At 41.8% G+C, this 23583-nt stretch overlaps 2 protein-coding genes across 2 annotated transcripts in view; both read left to right on the forward strand.

Annotated features, from left to right (window-relative positions):
- spegb (striated muscle enriched protein kinase b) overlaps positions 1–8938 on the forward strand; it is a gene marked incomplete at its 5' end in the record, with an annotated part of 129609 nt that extends 120671 nt beyond the window's left edge. Inside the window, 7 exons of the mRNA XM_084311379.1 lie at positions 457–621; positions 1507–2416; positions 2751–2990; positions 3287–3510; positions 5252–5327; positions 6676–6825; positions 8171–8938. Of these exons, the coding sequence (XP_084167505.1) occupies positions 457–621; positions 1507–2416; positions 2751–2990; positions 3287–3510; positions 5252–5327; positions 6676–6825; positions 8171–8417 (2012 nt within the window). The 3' untranslated portion in view covers positions 8418–8938. The remainder of the gene's footprint in view (positions 1–456; positions 622–1506; positions 2417–2750; positions 2991–3286; positions 3511–5251; positions 5328–6675; positions 6826–8170) is intronic.
- A 7312-nt stretch (positions 8939–16250) lies between these two features.
- LOC311225653 (SPEG neighbor protein-like) lies at positions 16251–22601 on the forward strand. The gene is made up of 5 exons (XM_084311040.1): positions 16251–16272; positions 16619–16725; positions 17228–17535; positions 18190–18331; positions 22359–22601. The coding sequence occupies exons 2-5, from the start codon at positions 16619–16621 to the stop codon at positions 22495–22497; spliced, it is 696 nt and encodes a 231-aa protein (XP_084167166.1). The 5' UTR covers positions 16251–16272; the 3' UTR covers positions 22498–22601.
- Positions 22602–23583: the final 982 nt, after the last annotated feature.

The raw sequence follows: 23583 nt of genomic DNA on the forward strand, positions 1-23583 counted from the left end.
AAAATAATGTTAGCGATAGAAGGGAACTCATTTTATGCAAAATTGATTTTTTTTCAATTTCCATGCGGCAGAATTGTTACAATAGGCGATAATCCATTTTCCCAATGATAAATCCCTATACAAGTGGAACAACCAGTGACGTCAGACTACACCTCCCTATAGGGTTTCTGCGCTGCCTTTTCAGATTCATTCTTTACTCATGGTTAGCCACTCTGCCCCTAGTGGTGACTCACAGGTATGGTGCTTTGTGTGAGACCAGTTCAATCCATGCGATTGATTGATTGATTGATTGATTGAGTGATTGATTGATTGATTGATTGATTGATTGGACATTTACCGGGGCCAGTTTCGAATTGCAGCCTCCCGTAGGTGCTCTTTGAGAGCGGTTTTGAAGGAGGGTAGGGATTCACATTATTTTGCTTTGCGTCTTAGACACTGTGTTCCTTTTTTCTTTAGGTGAACCCAGCTGGCTGATTGTGGCAACGGGAATGGCAGACTGTTATTACAATGTGGTGGACTTGCCAGCAAGGGGCTCTTTCCAGTTCAGGGTGGCATGTGTCAACAAAGCTGGCCAAGGTCCCTATAGTAATCTCTCTGAGGTGGTGAGCCTGGATGCCGTAGGTAAGACAATGAGAGGAGATGAGATGATACTTTATTGTCAGATCAAGTTTGACATCACAGCAGCTCCATTACCTCACAGAAAATACAAGAAATAAGATAAGAAACAAAGAGACATACATTTAACATGACAATACAAAGAAACAAAGATACTTACATTTAACGTGACATTACAAAGACACAAAGATACTTACATTTAACGTGACATTACACAGAAACAAAGATATATACATTTAACATGACATTACAAAGAAACAAAGATACTTACATTTAACGTGACATTACAAAGACACAAAGATACTTACATTTAACGTGACATTACACAGAAACAAAGATATATACATTTAACATGACATTACAAAGAAACAAAGATACTTACATTTAAAGTGACATTACAAAGACACAAAGATACTTACATTTAACGTGAGATTACACAGAAACAAAGATACATACATTTAACGTGACATTACACAGAAACAAAGATATATACATTTAACATGACATTACAAAGAAACAAAGATACTTACATTTAACGTGACATTACAAAGATACATACATTTAACATGACATTACAAAGAAACAAAGATACATACATTTAACATGACATTACAAAGAAACAAAGATACATACATTCTCATGTTGGGGCGACAGTGGCTCAGGAGGTAGAGCGGTCGTCTAGTAATCGGAAGTGAGCAAGACACTTAACCCCTAACTGCTCCTGATGAGCAGGTTGGCACCTTGCATGGTCAAATTGTAAAAATTGCAAATTGCTATATATCTTTTTATTTGCTAATTGCAAAAATTATAAAAAAAAATTCCATAGATTAGGTTAAGCATGTTATAGATGTTATCAAGTCGCTGAAATGTATATCCCTCCTCCTTCAACAGAACCAGCTAAAACCAGTGCCCCAGTGGTGGTAAAGACGGTCCCAGCTGCCCCAGCGGTGGTAAAGACTGTCTCTGCTGCCCCAGCCGTGGTAAAGACTGTCTCTGCTGCCCCAGTGGTGATGATGTCCTCCATGACCGTAACCCCCATTAAACCTGCTCAGAGTAAAGCAACCCCTGTGTCCTCTGCCCCGTCCTCTGCCCCGCCCTCTGCCCCGTCCTCTGCCCCGTACTCTGCCCCGTCCTCTGCCCCGTACTCTGCCCCGTCCTCTGCCCCTACCACCCAAACTCCTGCTCCCACCACCGCAGCCGTATCAGTGAACAGATCTGTTCCAACAGCCCCGGTCAAGGCCACCGTACAGGGCGCTTCTAGTCTCCCCCCCGCCCCTGTGCCTGTGATCACTATCGACTCCCACCAGGCTCCCACCCCGACACCCCCCTCCCCGGCCGTTCCAGCCAAAGCCAAGACCACCCTCAACATCAACGTGGCGAAGCCTCAGGGCAAGCTGGCGCCTCCTCCCGCTGTCCTCCCGAAGCCCCAGAGTCCGGTCAACATAGTGCCTCCCATGGCCAAGACTCCTCCTGCGCCCGCGCCACCCCCCGCCATCGGGAAGCCCATCTCGTCCGTGCCGATGTACACACCGACCGCCCGTGTCACCCCGCCCTCTCCTTCCACCCCCTCCCCCGTCACCGCTCCCCCCTCTGCCGCGCCCCCCGCCGCCTCCGCGCCCGTGGTGCTGGTGTCCACCTTGTCGCCGGTGGGGCACGGAGGGGAAAGCCTCTTCCCCCCATCCGGGCGGGTCACCCCATCAGGGCGGGTCACCCCCTCGGGACGCAGGACGCCCCTTGGAGAGGGAGCCCTGAGACAGGGAGTTCCCCAGAAACCCTACACCTTCATGGACGAGAAGGCCAGGTACTGTGTTCCTAATGGAATAGCAATGCAGTATGACGGTGTTTAGAACTGTGCACCATTTGACAGCCACAGCTCTTGTGTCTTGTTGTAACGCGATTATATAATGTATGTATTTAGCATTGGTATTTGTCTCAAGTAAAATATTATTTTGTAATGGTAGAATCTTGTCAGTTACAGCGAGAGTTCTCCTTTAGAATCACTGGTTAATTCACTCCTGACATAACAGGCAACACTGATTCTAGTTTAGTGCGCCCCACTACAGTATATACTTGACAAATGTTATATGACTGTAAAGCAATGTTAAGCATCTAGCTACTCTCTCCCCACCACACAGGGGTCGGTTCGGTGTAATCCGCGAATGCCGGGAGAACGCTACTGGTAACCTGTTCATGGCAAAGATTGTGCCGTACGAGGCGAGCAACAAGCAGACGGTGCTGCAGGAGTACGACATCCTGAAGTCGCTCCACCACGACAAGATCATGGCCCTGCATGAGGCCTATGTCACGCCCCGCTACCTGGTGCTCATCTCTGAGTGCTGCAGTGGGAAGGAGCTCCTCTATAGCCTCATAGACAGGTAGAGCTTTGTCAACAAAAAAAATCACTTTTTATGTTTTTTTATTTTCATTTTTATTTTTGATCTTTTATTTGTATCTTTATTATAATTGTTGTCTTTCTACTATTACCATGCCCATACCTGGCTGTACCCCCCCCCCCTCCCCCATGCTGCTATGACGCCTGGATTTCCCAAAGGGGATCAATAAAGGAATATCCTACAGTATCTTGTCTTAATCAATGGTTTGTTAATGTTTGTTTGTTGTTAGTTCCTCAGTAGTTATACTTAATCATTACTATCTGCTCTGTTTGCCTCAGATTCCGCTACTCTGAGGACGACGTGGTGGCCTATATTGTCCAGATCCTCCAGGGGTTGGACTACCTGCACACCAGACGCATCCTCCACCTGGACATCAAGCAGGAGAACATCATCGTGACCTACATGAACGTGGTCAAGATCATTGACTTTGGATGCTCCCAGAACTTCAACCCTCTCTTCCTCAAACAGTTCAGCCCCCCCATTGGAACTCTGGAGTACATGTGTAAGAATTCATTAACCAACCGAGGATCACGGTATAACTGTAGATGTACAGGTCAATCCGAGAATAGATAACTTCCCTTGTGAAAAGGTTGTGGTATTTTATTTTATTATAATATTTTGTTTTATATATTTTTTTTTGTGGTAGTGACCAAAGAAACTATGGAAATATTGTGATATTATCAGTATCACAGTTTAAATTGGATGTCATTATTTAAGTACAAAAGTGGTACAATGGTGATACATTGCTTTTACTAGAGTACTGTATTTATACAATGCCCAGTACCTGGTAACACTGACCACCATGCTACTATGATACTTCTATGTTGTGAGGAGCACACAAGCCTGATGATGGTCATCTACAGTAGCTAGAAAACAAATTATTACAGCGGTGGACTTTTTGCATGATGGCTTAACCCTTTCACTACCACACTACAAAGGGTTAACCATTTCACGACCACACTACATACAGTATGGTTAACCCTTTCACTACCACACTGCAAATGGTTAACCCTTTCACTACCACACTACAGATGGTTAACCCTTTCAATTACCCCACTACAAAGGGTTAACCCTTTCACTACCATCATTGAAGATGACATGCATTATAAATGTCATTTTTCAGTCTCTAGCATTGTATTATAGTAATAGGAGTTAGTATCAATGTGTTTTGTGTCTAAATACCATATTGGCGGATTGCTCTGATTCAGCTCAGAGCATTTCCTGCTAGATTTAATCAGGTCATCCCGGGTTGAGCCACGCCGTGACGTCACTCGGGCGCTGGGTAGCGCACAGTGATCCGATTGGCTCTGTGGTTGTAGCCACCAAACAGGGTTTGACAGAGCGAGCAAGAGAGAGAGAGAATCAGATAGACCCGCAGTGGTGGACTTCCTCGAACGGGAGAGGGAGACACGCAGAGTGTTTACATAGTTCTCTCTCTCTCTCTCTCTCTCTCGGTTCGGGAGCATGGGCTGTGGCGTGGCGGTGGACTTCCTCGAACGGGAGAGGGAGACACGCAGAGTCCCTCTCCCATTCGTCTCTCTCTCTCTCTCTCTCTCTCTCTCTCTCTCTCTCTTCCCCTCTCTCTCTTCTCTTCCCCTCTCTCTCTCTCTCTCTCTCTCTCTCTCTTTCTCTTCTCTTCCCCCCCCCTCTCTCTCTCTATTTCCCTCTCTCTCTTCTCTTCCCCCCCCTCTCTCTCTCTCTCTTCTCTTCCCCCCCCCCCTCTCTCTCTCTCTCTCTCGGAATTACAGAAGTGTTGCATCAAGCCATTTATGACATACCAGATCTACAATTATACAGTACTGTTTATGTATCCACAAGGAGTCTAAAAAACTAGTAGATTGATTTGAGGAAATCAATCTATCAATGATCAAAATGGCTACATCTTGTTTACTATAAACTGTTTTCAATTCACCTGGAAGGACGGGAACATGCAGTATGGGCGGAGCTATTTGGTGGGTGGCTGTCACTCAAAGCATTCTGCTAGTATGGGTGGAGCCAAGCCAATAACAGCCTGAAATCATGAGGCTGAAAAATGATGGTTTTGAGTACTTGATTAGAAATATAAAACAATGATTATTTTTGGAATAAACCTTACAGATGTCTTCCATAGACTCACAAGAATTGTGTAAAGTTGCCCAAATAGTGCTAGGAATAGCAATGCATGTCCCCTTTAAGTTACATTAATGCTGTATGGGAGAGATGTATGCTGCCTTGTTATAGATCGTTGTGTCTTCTCCCACTAGCTCCTGAGATGTTGAAAGGGGATGTGGTGGGCCCTCCGGCTGACATCTGGAGCGTGGGCGTGCTGACTTTCATCATGTGAGTATGAAATTCAGGGTTTGGCTCAAGGCCAACCCAACCATCTAGAAATAGAATGATGTTGTGGTGAAACCGAACTCATCAATTATGATCGTAGACGGATCTTCATGATCAATATAGGTTTAATAGTGAAAACATACAGTACAGTACAAAGTACAAAGATGGAGATTGGTGAGGGTTAGGGGGGTTTGGGGACATTGGCTCTCTAGGTGTGAGATTCAAGCTATTGTTAGGACGAACAAAGGGGTTCCTCCACAATCTCACACGTTTTTTCTTTTAACCTACTTAAAGTTATGTATTTCATTTCATATTTGAAAATTCTGAAACCTTGAAATATATAATAAGAAATAAATACAATTTAAAATGTTAAGGTAGACTCTTCATCTCTGTCTCACGTCTCTCCCTTTTGATGAGGTAAGTGACAGTTGATTGGTGTCTCTGTTCAACAGGTAGTGATATCACTGTAAATACAATTATAAAAAATTAAAAACAGAAAAGAAATCGCAAAACGTAAACAATCTACTTAACTCTGGTAACCTTATAATCATTATGTGAATAATGATATTACCCCAACTATATTGTTGATCATTTTAGTCATGGAAAGGCATTGAAATGGCATAGGTGCCTTTGAGTAGTTTGAAAGAAAGAGGAAAGAAGGTAATAGAGATTGCATGCAGGGTTCTTTTTCGCATTGGAATTGAATCAGCTTTAAAATGTATTTAATCGACTTACAATGACCAGGCACAGATAATAGGGTCATGTTAAGCAAGCTTCACATTTTTCAAATATGATCTGTATAGAATATAGACTCGAGAGTGACTATTCAGTTTTCTTAGGGATATGGTTCCCCCAAGTAGTTTTCACTCATTAATCCCTCCAGCATTTGATTTGACTGCAATCGTTCTTGCTGGCCACACTGGAGTTCAGTAACCCTATTCTTGGTAATTCCATTTTGGATCAATCTATTACATACATTGTTTTGGTGGTGCTCTAGTGACCTCTAGTGGCTGAAACTACTTAGTGTGCCTTCAAGTATGATTGATTTGTGATGTGAGGATGCCTTTCCATAATGTGAATGTAGTGAGGATGCTTCTACATATTGGAAATTATTTTCTATTCTTTGATATTAATATTTGTATTTGCTTTTTTTTCAACACAGGTGAATCTGTGGAGCTTTGTTTTCCACCCAAACTAATATTGTTCCAATCTTGTCTTTCAAAACTGATTTCCATGAACTAGCCTGGATTTAGCTTTTTTTTTTACCAAAATGTTTACCATTTGTTTATTTTCTTTTGAAATGGAAATATGGTTCCAGCTTTGTACATTTGTTGACATGCTCTTTTTCTAGGTTGAGCGGGAGGTCTCCTTTCATGGAGAACGATCCTCAGGAGTCTGAGGCCAGGATCCTGGCAGCAAAGTTCGACATCTCAAAACTCTACCAGAATGTGTCCCAAAGTGCCTCTCTGTTCCTCAAAAAGATCCTGTGTAGCTACCCTTGGTAAGCTGCGTGTCTCAGCTGTCATATAATACGCAAAGCATGACATCTCTCTAGCTTGGCTTGCCATATATTTTGCAATTCGTTTTTCGTATAAAATTATTAAACCGTTAATTTAAACAGTCAAGTTGACAAAGAAGCATTCTTAAATGACGTGCAATTTATTTCTAATGAAATTGTACAGGACATTTGGAATATAGAGCATACGTAAATGTAATAAAAGTGTACAGGACATTTGGAATAATATATATATATACTATATTTCATACAGTGTGTTGCATAAACCATGGCATTGTATTAAACAAGGTTCTACTGTACTTAAATACAATTATATACAATTAATAAATAGGAATCAGGAAACTATACTAATACAGTTATAGCTTATCCTGAAAATACTACTTGAGTCAGTATTGTAGTTGATGTAAATTTCCATCGTAGCCACATCTGCTATACTGTAACCTTCTTACACATTTGAATACATATGTGTATATAGATATGTATATAACTGTTTAACAATGTCTATTGAGATCCTTATACTTGACCATACAAGTTGTTTATGTTAACATTTATATGTATGTTTTAATCTTTTTTTGTATCTTAACTTTATCTTTACCTATCTTGTTTTTTGTATTTAAGGTGGTATAGATATAATATTTGTATGTAGAGTAATCATAAAAGCTTCTTTAAATCCACAGAGCTTTTAGAAAGGTGCGGAATAAAAGTAGTACTCCCCCCCCCCCCCCAAAATAATATTGATATATTAATTTATAATTTAAAGTTTTTGCAGGTCCAAAATGTATATTGTTGTTTACATGCATGTAACCTTGTTCCCAGTTTTATCTCCGTGAGATAAAGCCTGGTAAAGAACTACTGCCGAAAGTGTTTATGGGGTAGAATTTCCGGTGTATGTACTTCCCCTGGAAGCTGCCTCCGAACGGACCGAACTTTTCCCGAATCCTGTCGGCAAACAAGCTAGAACGTCCAGGTCATGTAGTAAATTCTTCAGGCAAAGCCGTTGCAGTGGCTTAAACGAGGAAATATTGTGCACTTCACACGTTTCTATAATTGTTTTGTCAAAACCGGAAAGCCTGTAGCCTGTACTTCCGTTTAGACATTTTAGGAGGCATAACATGCATGTATCCCCTCCCTACTTCCCATTTCCCCACATGGAATGCACCTGATTGGATAAATTACATGCTGGTGCTCTAGTGCGACATCTAGTGGCTGAATGTTACCTATAGCACCTTTAACCTATTAATTGCCATGTTGCACTGTTGCAACAACGTAATTTCCCCTCTGGGATAATACATGTCCTCTCATCTCATATTCACCTTCTACTCGTCCCCAGGGCCCGTCCATCCATTAAGGACTGCTTCAGTAACTCCTGGCTCCAAGATGCCTACCTGATGCGCCTCCGGAGGCAGACTCTGACGTTCACCACCACACGTCTCAAAGAGTTCCTGGCTGAGCAGCAGCGAAGGCGAGAAGAGGTGGCCACCAAGCATAAGGTTCTCCTACGTTCCTACCAGAGCTCGCCACAGACCCCCACCAGCCCTACCATACCGACCTTACCCATCACACCAGTTACCCAATGAGGAGAGACTCAAACGCAAGTTGGCAGGAGCCAAAAGGGGTTAAACACCCCTAATGAGAAAAGGACTTGGGGCCAAGGGGTAGGGGTGGTCCTTCAAGATGTGAGTTGTTGGACAACTGACTTAATAGGCCTAGAGGACACAAAAACACAACAAAACCAGCACTGGCTCTCATACACAAAGATATTTCTTCTTTGGGTTTTTTTGAGAGTCCATACTGGTTAAAAAATAAAATTACTCAGAAAGAGTGCTGTCTAGCTTTAAGGAGATCATGCAGTGGTAACAGGGCTTGATCACGTTTCTCTTTATCAAGTAGTTTTTGCTAATCAAGGGCAAAATGTCAGCTCAAGGTTAGTACCTCAAGGTTTGTAAGTTTGCCCTTTTTATATATTTGAGCTCACACATTTTTTACTGAGCTTCTGGCATCATCTTTTTCAAACCAATGCAGTTTGGATAAATTATTTACTTTTCACAGCTGAGGTCATCAGAATTGGTTCGAGAAGATATGGCCTGGTGTATTGTAGTAATCCTCCATCATATATATATATATATATATATATATATATATATATATATATATAAAATGTCTGTCACCAAAGTTGAATGTCAAGAAGATTAGCAGTGTTTATTGTTTGAACAGTGCATCAGAACCTTAGTCTGGATATTAATGGCTTAGCAGTGCATGAGTGTGACTCAGGAAAGTTGAAATGTTTAACCCAACTGTTGCAGGAATGCCAGTCAAATTATGCCTTTTCCATGGTATCACATCTACTCACTCAAAGTCCCATGGTCGCCATTTTAAGTGTGCTCGCCGAACAACCATTCAAGAATCTTTAATGGGGGAGTCCATTCTATCAAGTCTAATTCTGTGCAAGGCAATTATCTAGGTCTAGAATTCTAATTATCTTTCAGTGTAAATGTACAACATTATTTGCAAGGCTTCGTGAGTATCTATACGGTTGATTGTGCTACCCATGCAGGATGGAGTGAACATTTTGCATTTTTTTAAGCTTTAAATGTAGTATCTGTAATGCCATCAAACAGCGACATCTAGGCAAAAGAGCCCCTCTTGGTACTCTGCTTTGTTTGTTTTGGTTTGATGTGCATTTGGATTATAGGTATAGAGGAGGTGTTTGTATTGCTGGCCACACCTTAGAGCCTGAGACGTGGCCAGCAATAGCAACCCCTTCCATACCCCCACTCAAATTCAATCCACACATAAAACCAAAACATATAAATGTAAACAAAGCGCAGTGCCAAGAGGGGCTCTTTTGCCTAGAGGTCACTGTTCAACAACATTACAGATTCTACCTTTAACAAAGGCCCTAACTGGAGATGAGTGCCACTCTGAACCCCCAATGTGACTTTGTTTGTGGCTTGTAAATTAAGCTGTCCTGTGTGAGCCTTATAGTACAAATTAAGTGATTAATCATGGAGCAGTATAAATCTCACTGCCATACAAGTTGATATTGTAGAGTAGAACCTCAAGCATTCATCAGAATTGTAGTGACTCTGGAATGGACTTTAAACAAAAAATGCATCCATATCGGCTGGATGTTCAGACATAACAGTCAAATGTCTACAAGGGCTATCAGAAAAGGACACTTTTGATTAGTGCAAAAACACGTTTCCCTCTTATGTTCCTACATGGCAGAGTAAAGATTATTTCACTTTTGTAGACAAACTTTTTTTAATTAAGAAAAAAAAAACTTTTATTATCAGATTATTCTTCAGAAAGTAATTGCTGACGGATTTCCATTCAAAATGCATTTACTCAAAGCACTCATTCTCTGTGCAAAAAAGTGTCTGTACTGTATGTGAAAGACAGGCAGGCACATTCTGGGAGTTGCCTTTACCACAACTTAAACCAACCCTTAATACCAAAACACGTTGCAGTTCAGCTCCGACAATAAACACCTTTAACCAGTTAGCTAAATAGAAGTGTGTTTACACTCTAAGTGAGTTTGTTACCACGCAGAATTAACCAAGTTACACTTGGACTGTGTTTACAGACATTTGCACGGATATGACTATCAAATAAGATCATTGAGGGTTTCCAAGGTACAAAGGCTGTAGATGGTGATGTACTTTAGAAACCATGGGTGATGGTAGGGTGTATTACAAGTGCCATTATAATTAGTATTGGTAAGTAGCCTACTCCACCATTTATTCAGAGAGGATGTTGATCAGAATAAATGACTTGTTTAAAAGTAAGCATATTCAAACGCTCTGCTCTAATTTTAAATTATTATTGCTATTGCTTGGGAAAAGGGTTTATATTTGTTTTGAGATATTGACAACATGTTTAATGGTGGATGATTAAAAAACATTTTCAACAAGAAAAAGAGAGAAAAACGTGATTTTACTAAATAGTGAGTTTCAGATTTAATAGTGAGTTACTATTAAATATATACTATGTCATTATCATGTAATGGTCAATTAGACCATCCAGATTTTAATTAGTATTCAAAGGGATTTAGTGTAGATAAGTTGTATTGCTGCTATTATTATATAACCTCCTCTAAATCCAATGTTAAGATTGTGTAACTTTATTTTGCACAAACTTCAGATTTTTGACTGTTTGGTATGACATGCACCAGTTTCAAGTAAAGATTAATAAGTAAGACAATGAAGAGATCATGTAGCTGACTTCCCATGATTTTGGATTTTATTTTAGAGGAATTGTCAATGTAGGGCATTAATGTTCAGTGGCTGCTTGTGTGACATCCCATAATGCTCCATTATGTGTATACATACTGTATGGGTTGTTTTAATCCTGATAGGGGTCAATGGTAATTGTATAAAAAAGATATTTGATGAAATCTTTAGTCTCTGGAGTAGCTCCACTGCCAGATAATCACTGCCCTTCTTTTCAACAGTAATTTGTCTTAATTGGCTCAATTATTGCCCTTTACAAAATGGTGGGTTATAGAAAAGTGAGATCTTTTGACATTAACAGGAAGAGGCAAGAGAAGTGTGACAATATATGATGTTGCATATCATGTGAACTGCCTCTGCAATCTATTAATTTAATTATGTAATTAATTATTTGAAATGAGAATGCTATAGGCCTAATGGATTTTAAAATGCAAAAGATGACAAAAGTTCCATATTTTGTAACAAAATCCTGCACAATATATTGTGGAATGTATTTGGCGGTGCCTCCTGTGATGGGTATTGGACCCACAAAGAAAATAGCTTGTTAATGAATGAGAAGTATTAGCTTTAATATAAGAGTTTCTTTGGAATATTACATTAATTGGATTGCCTTTTGTGTGTTTGCTTTGATTATTTATCGATTGATTGTATTTGATGCAGCTTCTGCTCTTTTTGTTCTGTGAAATTCTTCTGAATCTGGCATGGAATCAGCATGGCAGCTGTCAAGGCAACAAATAATAAAATAAATATAACTTAAATATATGACTAACATGTTTTCCTTGTTAAAACCAGGCAGTAAAGTGAATGGCATTCATTTGAGCTTAAATGTATACTCACAAATTAGACTAACTGTGTAATTTGCAGTTTTTTAACCACATATTTAGGCCACAGTACATAAGATTTGAGTTTCATGTTCCGTAAATACAGTATTTGAATAGGAAAGCTTTATATTCATTAAAGGTGCCTTTCTGATCGCTCCGTCGAGACTGTGCTTACTTTTGTTAATTTTTATAGTTTTAAGAGTTTTATTTGCACCAACTGTTGGTGCATTATATGTGTATGACCGTCAGTCAATCATTGACATTGGATTAAGGAAAACGTACCGATTGGATTGCTCTCTGGATCGGATTGCTGAACAACAGCAGTGGCCCGCCGAAATCCTTTGTTGTGGCCGTGGCAAGGAGAAGGCGCGACGGCGAGGAAGAAGAGCTGGGGTCCGAAATAGACTGAGGTCCAAACGACACAGAACCACATTGCCCAGCATATTGTTGGCCAATGTGCAATCGATAGGAAATAAACTGGACGACATCAGAGCACGGATCCAATTCCAGAGGGACATTCGGGACTGCAACGTCCTCTGTTTCACAGAAACTTGGCTGTCTCCAGATGTCCCAAATCATGCAATAGAACCGGCAGACCACTTCTTCGTTCTCCGCAAGGACCGGACGGCAGAAGAGTCACAAAAGACGAAAGGAGGCGGCATTGCTTTCATGGTAAACAAGGAGTGGTGCGATATAGGCAATGCAAAAGAATTGTCTAACCACTGCTCCCCAGACCTGGAGTATATTACCATCAAATGCCGACCCTTCTTTCTCCCGAGGGAGTTAACGTCCATCATCATGATCGGAGTGTACATTCCACCACACGCGAACACTGGGGCCGCACTTTCAAAACTACACGATGAGGTAAACAAACTCCAGACAGCAAACGTTGACGCTGCCATTTTGGTTCTGGGCGATTTCAACAGCGCGCGTCTTAAAAAGGTGTTGCCGAATTTCTATCAGCATGTGACCTGTCCCACCAGAGGCGAGAACATATTAGACCATGTATACTCGCAATTTAAGAATGGGTACAAGTCACAGGCTCTTAGTCCATTCGGTAAATCGGACCACGCCGCCATCTTTCTTTTGCCAAAGTATAAACAAAGTCTCAAGCCAACACCGGTAGTATCGCGAGAGGTTAAGCGTTGGACTGTGACGTCAGAGGAGACACTCCAAGCTGCACTTGAATGCACAGACTGGAGTGTATTCCGTGATAACACAGCCAATATTAACGAATACACTGAAACAGTGCTTGACTTTGTCTGTACTCTGGTAGAAGAAACAATCCCCTCTACCACAATTAGAATCTACCCAAATCAAAAGCCTTGGGTAGATAAATCCGTCCGCGAGGCTCTGAAAGTGCGAACCTCAGCCTACAACACCGGGCTGGCGACAGGCAACATGGAAGAACACAAGACGGCAAGATACAACGTCAGGAGAGCAGTAATAGAGGCAAAACGGCGTTACAGGGATAAAGTTGAACTTCAGTTTGAACAGGCTGACTCTAGAGGTAGGTGGCAGGGCCTCAGAACAATGACAGATTACAAAGGCACCTCCCTCAAACTGAACAGTGACATCTCCTTAGCAAATGATCTCAATACCTTCTATGCGAGGTTTGAGGCTGTGAATAACAACACCAGCCTACAAGCCACGGCAATGGGGGGGGGGGGGGGGGTCTGCTGATGGAGACTCAGTGTTCAGGGTAACAGAGCATGAGGTGAGGCGGACCTTTAAAAAAGTGAATATCAGGAAGGCAGCAGGACCGGACGGCATCCCCGGCCGCGTCCTAAAAGTCTGTGCCGACCAACTGGCCCCGGTATTCACTGACATCTTTAACCTGTCCTTAGAACAGGCTGTCATCCCCACCTGTCTGAAGAAGTCCACCATCATCCCTGTACCCAAAAAATCTACGCCCGCTTGCCTCAACGACTACCGCCCTGTAGCCCTCACCTCCATAGCCATGAAGTGCTTTGAGAAGCTAGTGAAGGGCTACATCTGTTCCTCCCTCCCCATCAACCTGGACCCCCTGCAATTTGCATACCACCCTAACAGATCCACGGAGGATGCCATAGCCCATGTGCTGCACACAGCAGCATCACACCTGGACAAGAGGCAGGGGAACTATGTGAGAATGCTGTTCATTGACTACAGCTCAGCATTCAATACCATAGTCCCCTCCAAACTCATAGCCAAGCTCAGGGACCTGGGCTTGAACTATGACCTCTGCCAGTGGGTCTTGGACTTCCTGACGGGCAGACCCCAGGTGGTAAGAGCAGGCAACTGCACCTCCTCATCCATCACGCTCAACATAGGGGCCCCCCAGGGCTGTGTTCTGAGCCCCCTCCTCTACTCCCTGTACACACATGACTGCGTGGCACAGCGGAACAACAACACAATCATCAAATTTGCTGATGACACAGTAGTGGTGGGCCTGATCTCTGCCAACGACGAGAGGGCCTACCTGGAAGAGGTAGAGAATCTGTCACAGTGGTGTCAGGAGAACTGCCTCTCCCTGAACGTCAGCAAAACAAAAGAGATGATTGTGGACTTCAGGAGGTCAGGGGTCAAGGACTACAGCCCCCTCAGCATCGACGGGGCACCGGTTGAGAGAGTGAACAGTTTCAAGTACCTCGGAGCCCACATATCCGAGGACTTGACATGGACCACACACATTGACAGTGTTGTGAAGAAGGCACGACAACGCCTCTACTTCCTCAGGCGCCTAAGGAAGTTCCAAGTCAGTCAGAAGATCCTTAGGAACTTCTACTCATGTACAATCGAGAGCATCCTGACTGGCAACATCACCTCCTGGTTTGGGAATAGCACTGCACAAGACCGTAGCAGACTACAAAGAGTGACACGTTCAGCCGAACGCACAATTGGAGGGGGGCTTCCCACCCTCCAGAACATTTACAACAAGCGGTGCAGGGGGAAGGCTAAGAGAATCATCAAGGACTCCAGCCACCCGAACAACTGCCTCTTTGAACTGCTGCGGTCAGGCAAGCGATACCGGAGTCTTAAGGCGAGCACAGAAAGACTCAGAAGGAGCGTCTATCCCCAGGCCATCAGGCTGCTCAACGAACAATAAACACTATGCAGCAACCATCAAATGCACACAGCACACACATCCACACGCACACACTCACTTTAAACGGGCAATTCACTGCAGCACCCACTTTACACACTTTAGAACACCTAAACACACTTTACACTTTATATTTATTGGTAAAGGATTTGCACTACAACTCGCACACCTTACTGTAAATTGTACCTAAATTGTACCTCATCCCATTTCTGATCTGCACTATATAGTATTGTATATTAGTACATTGCATAGTATATTGTATATTGTATGGTAACTCAGTTACTTCTATTCTGCATCGAACATTGTACATATGTCTATGCTGAACACTGTGACCTCTATTTTTACTTCTATTTTACATGCTATACTATTTTATTTCATACTATCTTGTCTAACACAGTCTCTGGAGCGAAACAGTAAGAAGCATTTTGTATAAAAGTATTCTGTACTTGTGTATGACAACTATTAAAGAAACTTGAAACTCGAGATAACATTCAGCCACTAGATGTTGCACTAGAGCACCAGCATAATGTATCCAATTAGGTGCATTCCATGTGGGGAAATGGTAAGTAGGGAAGGGATACACGCACATAACATGTAAAGAACAACATTAATTTTGGACCCACCAAAATCTTTTAAATGATAAATTCATTAATCAATACTTTTTGGGGGGGAAAGCAATACTTTTAAGATTACTCATAAACATGTTAGCACCTTTAAGTTTAGAAAGGAATATGAATGTATTCATCTGAAGATGATTAATTATCATCTGCTAACTAATTGACATACTTAGACCAAACATGGATATGAGTTGATGTTTCTACTCAAATTTAACATCGCAAGTGGTCCATGACTTCATGCTACAGTCATGGACCACCGTCAAGTTTGTATTATAACCACTCCGACCAAATCCCTACCCACCGAAACCCACCGGTGTGCCTGAACTACCAACTAGGGAGGACTCCTATTTCAGCCTCTTCCTTTTGGAACTCACATGCTGTCATTAACTACCCTATTAGCTGTTCTAGGCATATACTCTGAAGTATCTGAAGGCTATATACGGATCAGTAAACATCTCTGTAGCATTTGGTACACATAATCAATCAGCTTTGTCATGCCAAGTATCTCCTGAAATGAAGGCCCAAAGAAGGAGAAGGAATGTAATGGTGTAATGCCTCCTGTGGCTTGGTCCTTGGGAGGCCAATATGGCTCTCCCTGGGCTCCTAGATATAAAGCCTGAGGCCATTCAAGTTTGCTGACTCTGGAGTGAGCAGCCACTTCCAGGAGGATCTCCGGGGTAAGTTATGTGAGATAAAGTTAAAGATTGGCTAGGTTAGTTACTGCCTTTGTGCATGAATTGTTCTGGAATATTTGAAGCATCCATACAATTACAGGGGGGGTTGACTTGTATTGCTCAATATTCCAGAACAAAACAATGATAACATTTCCATGATTATATTTTCATAAGTAAAGGGTTTTAAGATCTGTATTGAAAAGAATAGTCTTACATAGAGTTTTCTTCTGTTGCCAGTTAACCCTTTTGTAATAGTAGGCGTCACATTTCGAAGGGATGGATTACTTGTTTTCACTCCCTTTCTCTCCTTGTATTAACTGGTGACCTCATGTTCCCCTCCCCACTGCAGATGTCCAAAGCTAAAGCTGTACCCCCTCCAGGGTGCACTCTGAACATCAACGATCCCCAGGTCCAGGAGGCTGCCATTCGCATCCAGGCTTCCTACCGGGGTCACAGGTACTAGACAGTGTTCTATCTCTTGACATCCGTGACATTCAATTGAACTTTGAGCACAATTGAGGTAAATGTGTTAAGAATAGTTCAGTGATTCGGCTTAGAGCTGGCTCTCTGTCATGCGTGCAAGATTTGTTTTTGTCCATTGCTTCACCTAGTTTGACTTAACTGGGTGATAAGGGTCTTGGTCAACTAAGACCTTTTTGTCAATTTGTCTTTCTTTTGTGTGCTGAATGAGTTATTAGTCATTAGTCATTCCTTGAACATGATAAGCACCACATTGCAATAATCACAATAATATTATGGTTTGGTCTTTGTTATCAAAGATTTAAAGAGGTCCTCTGCAGGATTGCCAAAGAATAATGTAAGGGAACACAACGTTACAGCTCTGTCGATATAGAGGATTATATCTGTCTGCAAACTTCTTTGACCTATTAGTCAAGTAATAATTTGTAGTCTAGTCAAGGACAGCTCCTATCATTTGCTGCTGTGTTTCACCACATAGATCGCGTAAGGAACTGAGGGAGAAAGGCCCTCCCAAAATCCTGCAAGAACTGAAAGATGTGGTTCTCCTGGAGGGCAGCGCTGCCAAGCTGGAGTGTAGGGTCAGTGCCTTCCCCGACCCCTTCATTGTCTGGTCCAAGGACGGAAAAGAGCTGAAGGATGGTCCCAAGTACCGCTACGTATTCGAAGACCCCGATTTTGTGGCGCTAGTGGTCCGAGATGGGGTTCTGTCTGACTTGGGGAAATACACAGTCACCATCAAGAACCCTTTCGGACAGACGTCTGGATCTGTTTCTATTCTAGTGGAGGGTGTGTACAGTGTGTTCCAACACCCACTACCAAATCTCACTTTTCCTTTACCTCTCCTGGTTATATTACTGCATACAGTAGCACTGCTGCTGTCAGGAAAAACCTCATGACTCTACTTTCAGAATTTATTTAGTTTTTGTTTTAATTTTTTACATTATGATTGAATTGAAAGTTGAAAATGATCCTCTTTCATGACCCTAGAACCCATGGTGGAAAAATGAAAAAAAGATAATATACACACACACAAAAATCAGTGACCACTTTACTAGGTGTATAGGTGTACATATATATATATATGGATGTGGATGTCAAATACAAATAAATGGACAGATTACATAACCTCTGGTTATTTTTATGCAACATCCTATAAGACAGCAAGGATGTTACGACTGCATTTTTTTTTGTTGGTGTTAGGGAAGCCACTTTGAATTACATCTTGATTGCTAGGCAGCTATTTGTCATCGGTTTTGGAAATCACAGTCATTTCAGAAAATACTTTTTCATAGAAATTGGTATTGGGATACAGGTTCAAGTCAACATTATACATATGGCAAAGCACACCCTATATTGCAATATGTGGCGTGTTATATGGATGACTTGAGAAGTAATCATACTGTATGGCTAATGGTGAGACTTTGTCTGGTGCTCACCCAGCTCCTGCTAAGGTTTCCAAAGGCCCAGACAACATCAAGGCCAAGAGGGGAACAACAGTGGTGCTGAAGGCTGTGATCAGTGGAGAGCCTCCCCCAGACGTTGGCTGGCTGAAGGATGGGGAAGACATCGAAGAGGATGACAGGTAGGATGTCATGGTAGCAAGACGGGAAAACAGCTGTCTTCCTCCTGTATTGACTGTGGTGGGAAATCCAGCTAATGTCTCATACTACATTGTATTTGCATGTTAAAACATTGAAACTGCATACAGTTACAATAATGAGATGACAAGATACAATGTGTTCTCTGAATAAAGGTCAGTCGTGGAAATGGACAACAGATAGTAAGTGGAATGTGTAAAATATGCAAAATGGTGGTCCTGGGTAGATTATTGGGTAGAACAGGGCACTACCACTGGCAGGGTCAGGGCTTTCATTCCGACTGCAGCCACACCAAGCTAACAGTGTATGCACTCATTGGGTCCACCAAAGAGTCTATGTTATGATATTAAAAATACTTATACATACATAGGTATAGTTTTATAGAGACGCTAGGGACATGTTCTTACCAAAGCCACGGAAATATGAATTGTTCCTACCAAATGAATTTCAGTTTCTAAAAGCTTTAGTCGCAGACCTAGGATCAGATTTCCCTTACATTCCATAAGCTTAACAATTCGTACAATGGGAAAATAACTGACCCTGAATCTGTGGCTAGTATCTGTTTCACCCAACACTAGTGCTCCGGTGATCATAACCATTTCTCTACATCTCTAAAGCTAACCACTATTTTAAAAAGCCACAACCACGTTACCATATTTGTATTTATAATTTAAATCGTATAACGTTATTTTGCTGCATATTAAATCACTGTAAATACTAATGTAAATCATTGTTTCGTTGTACATATTGTGTATAGTTTAAAACATTTTTTTTTTTTTTACGTAACGTTAGTAGCTTGCTAGCCGGCATGATGCGTGCAGTTCTTTGCCCCAGAGTGTAACCACAGGTCTGAGAAGAGGACCTGCACATTTTACTCGTTCCCGAAACTCCTCTACATGCCCCGATTTAAAATGGTTCACGACAGTAGACATTGCTAACGTCTAGTACGTTTAGCGAGGTAACGTTAACGTTAGCTAGCTGGCTAGCTTGGTATCAGCTGGCCGTGACGTGGATTAGGCGACAGCACTGAACAACAGGCTGCCTATTGGTGTAGTGTAGTTATTTTTTTTACGACAAATTAAAAACCTTATAACTACCTTTATTTCAACCAGAAATGCTTAAACAATAATGTTAGTGGTAGAAGGGAACTCATTTTGTGCAAAAATGGAAGCTTGTCAATTTCCATGCGGCATAATTGTTACAATAGCCGATAATCCATTTTCCCAATGATGAATCCCTATACGGGTGGAACAACCAGTGACGTCAGACTACACCTCCCTATAGTCCTGACTCCCCAGCTAAACAAAGAACGAAGCAGACATATTTTTCTTCAGCCGGTATCCTCAACTGGTTTCGTCGGCATAACGGTACTCGTCTGTTCCATTTTCGGGTATCGTGAGGCTAACCTCGTTCCCAGTTTTATCTCCGTGCGTGAGGCTGGACGAGGCGGCGATAACAAGGTTGTTTCTGGGGGGAATGCATTTTCATGAACACTGTGTCGTGATTGATCTGTTCGGAGGCAGCTTTGGCTCAGGGGTAGAGCGGGTCGTCCAATGATCGAAGGGTTGGTGGTTCGAATCCCGCTCAAGCCCATGTCCATCCCATCGCCGTTGTGTCCTTGGGCAAGACACTTAACCTACTTGCCTCGTATGAATGTGTATGAATGTGTATGCATGTGAATGAATGTTGGTGGTGGTCGGAGGGGCCGTAGGCGATGATTATTCGCCACGCTTCCGTGAGTCTGCCTCAGGGCAGCTCTGGCTGCAATTGTAGCTTACCACCACCGGTATGGTATGAATGAATGAATGAATGAATGAATGAATGAATGAATGAAAACTTTATTTAACAGATTGCAGAATGGGTACAATACAGTACGGCTCAATACATACAATTGTTAAGGGGATGCAGACCTGAGAAAGACGTTTGTCTTGTTTCCATCAGGGTCCCCCATTTTCAATTCATATAGACATTTATGACATACATAACATACATGACATTTATGGCATAGGGACATATAGGTATTTAGTACTGATACATTTGTGACATAGGCGGTATTCAAATATACAGTACTGTTACCCCTAGATCCTGACAGAGTATATACATATGATGGGGAGGGGACTGTACATTAGGAGGGGGAGGGTGGGTGGGAGGGGAATATACATACGGCGGGGAGGGAATATATACATGCGGTGGGGAGGAGACTGTCTATTAGGAGGTGGTGGGGGTTTTGGGCATTTACGGTGGCCAGTTTCGAATTGCAGCCTCCCGTAGGTGCTCTTTAAGGGCGGTTTTGAATGTGGGCAGGGATTCACATTCCTTTACAGCTTTGGGTAGGGCGTTCCACATTGTTGTGGCATAATTGCGAAACGTGTTTAGTCCCTTGTTTGAGCCGAATCTGGGTTTAACATGATTTGTTGAGCTTCCTCTGGTGTAGTGGTTGTGGTATTCACTGACCTTTGGGAAGTATTTTGACATGTACATGGGCACCCCGGTCGTATAGTGTATCTTGTAGACCAGGCCCATTGCAAGTTGCTGTACTCTGTCGTCTACTCTAAGCCATCCTAGGTTGGCAAAGTGGGCAGGGGTGAGGTGGGTTCTGGGGTTCAGGTCAAGTAGTAGTCTGACCAGTTTGTTTTGTGATGTTTGTAATTTTGTTTTAAGCGCCTTTGACTGTGTATGAACGAATAATGGACTCTGTGAAGCGCTCTGGGTGTCATGAAGAGCGCTATATAAATCCAAGCCATTATTATTATTATTATTCCAGGGGAAGTACATACACCGGAAATTCAACCCCATAGACACTTTCGGCAGTAGTTCTTTACCAGGATTTATCTCATTGAGTGCCTCTGTCACAGCTGCTTTTTGTAGCTCAAAAACAGTATTTACATTTAAATTTGTTAAAAATAATTTTGGTGCATTAAGTACTGTAAGTGCATTAAGTGTCCCTACCAAAGCTCAAATCAAACCTATGCCCTTGTATAATATACTTTAGTATACGGTAGGGGTATAACGGTACGTGTATTCGTCCCGCGAATTTACGGTACAGGCTTGATGGTGCGGTACGTGCAGCCATACAAAGAATACGTCTCATACCACTAGGTGAAACTAGGGTTGCACATTTTACAAATCTATGCTCAATATCTTTACTTTACTTTACACTGGCTTACATTGATATTTAACGTTGAATATTAAGCTTGTATTGGCAAATTTAGATGATGAATAAAACGTTGAAGCTTGTAAACACGCGCGATGACAAGCACAGAACAAATAAACAACGCGCACTGACCCTCTGCACTCAGCACTGCAGGCAGTTTCTCCCCTGCCTTACTAACAGGTGTCGGGTGTCCCTAAAACAAAACTATGAATTAATTATATCACGTTTGTAACACAGCAGGGTCATTACAATTTTACAGTTTTCTTTCGTTTTCTTGTTTGCCCAATGATGTTAACCAATGGAAAGACACACACACAGACACACACCAAGTTGGTGTGTCACCAACACACACGCGGACTTTCTCCGCGGACTTTCTCAGTAAATCCAAAATATTGATAAATCCTCTGCCATTGTTGTGTAACATGTCATCTGTTCTCTAGTCTTCTTCAGTCTCGGCTTCACATGAAGTTAAATCCTCTCTACAAGTGAAACTGAAACTAAGTTGTTGCATAAGTTGTTACGGGGGTAATAGGCAATTAATTTACTCATTGGATGCCTGAACACAGAATGACACCAGTATCACTGACTACCACGGCAAGCCTATAGAATATCATTCTATTTAATAATAATAATTATAAATATATAATAATAATTATAAATATTTTTTTTCTGTTGTACCGAAATCGTACCGAACCGTGACACCAATACAGAGGTATGTACCGAACCGTGGCTTCTGTGTACCGTTACACCCCTAGTATACGGATATCAACATACATTATAGACACAGATGTTCTTTCCATCGCTTAGGAGAGCTCCTCCTACAATGATGATGTAACGCTGATGTCATTGACCTCCAGGGTTTTCTACGACATTGGGGACACGGAGACGATCCTGACGATCAAGAACGCAAAGTCTTCTGACGCGGGCAAGTATGAAGTGTTTGTGGAGAACAACCTGGGCAGCAACCAGTCCTTCGCCCGCGTGGACGTCCTCTAAATACATCCTCGGAGTCCACCGTCTCTAAGGCACAAAGCTAATGTTTTGTTTTTTGTCTCAGAGTCACTGATTTCCAATTGCAATGTGAATAAAACATTGCTGTATTCAAAGATGTACATAACTTAAGAACATTGTGTATCTTCTCAATAAAGCGTAAAGGCTTCTTCTTTTTTTGCTAAGTGCTTGTTTTCGAGTTTCTTTATTCAAATTATGAACTAATATAATGGCTACAATAAAACAGTCAGTGTGGAAACCTTGGGATTCACAAAAAAAACAGGTATCTCACGCATCATACACCATATCCAATGGGTGGTTAAGGTAGGTTAAGGGGTTTAACATGATAGTCCTGTGAGACCTCTGTACATAATTAAACCTTGAGACAAAGAACCATAGACATCCATTTGATCATATTTTGAACAGCCAACATTGTAGCTGTATGTCACAAACCGGCCGTACGGCCATGACAAAGAGGGAGACGCAGACAACCAAAGTCAAGTAGCAAATGATATTTAACTACTATAGACAAAACAAGGAAACTCTTACTAAATTAGTCTGTGATTGTAAGGGTGCATGCATGGTAAGGTGTTGGGAAAGTTCACTTTCTACATGAACTAGTTCAGTTCAGTTCAACATTTTTAAAATGAACTAGTTCAGTTCATAGTTCATAATTCAAAAATTTGAACTAAAGTTCATGGTTTCAAAAAAGAACTAATTTATAGTTTATAGTTATTTTATTTTTATTTTTATAGTACTTTTTTCAATACGTTGCTGGCTGCGAGCTATTATTTGTAAAAATTATTGAACCACAGACAGCAATCGGAATACTGGCATTTGCATTTTTCATTTGTCATATATGTCCTGATGAATTGAAAATGGGGGACCCTGATGTAAACAAGACGAAAGTCTTTCTCTGGTCTGCATCCCCTTAACAATTGTGTGTATTGAGCTGTACTGTACCCATTCTGCAATCTGTTAATAAAGTTTTCAATCAATCAATCAATCAATGCATTTCCATAACGCTTTGCTGTCGCCCATTCAGTCCACACTAGTAGCAGCTGCAGCTTTCATCTCTACAGTATATTTTCA

Source organism: Notolepis coatsorum, assembly GCF_963971535.1.
Source record: "Notolepis coatsorum genome assembly, chromosome: 3".
Classification (NCBI taxonomy): Eukaryota; Metazoa; Chordata; class Actinopteri; order Aulopiformes; family Paralepididae; genus Notolepis; species Notolepis coatsorum.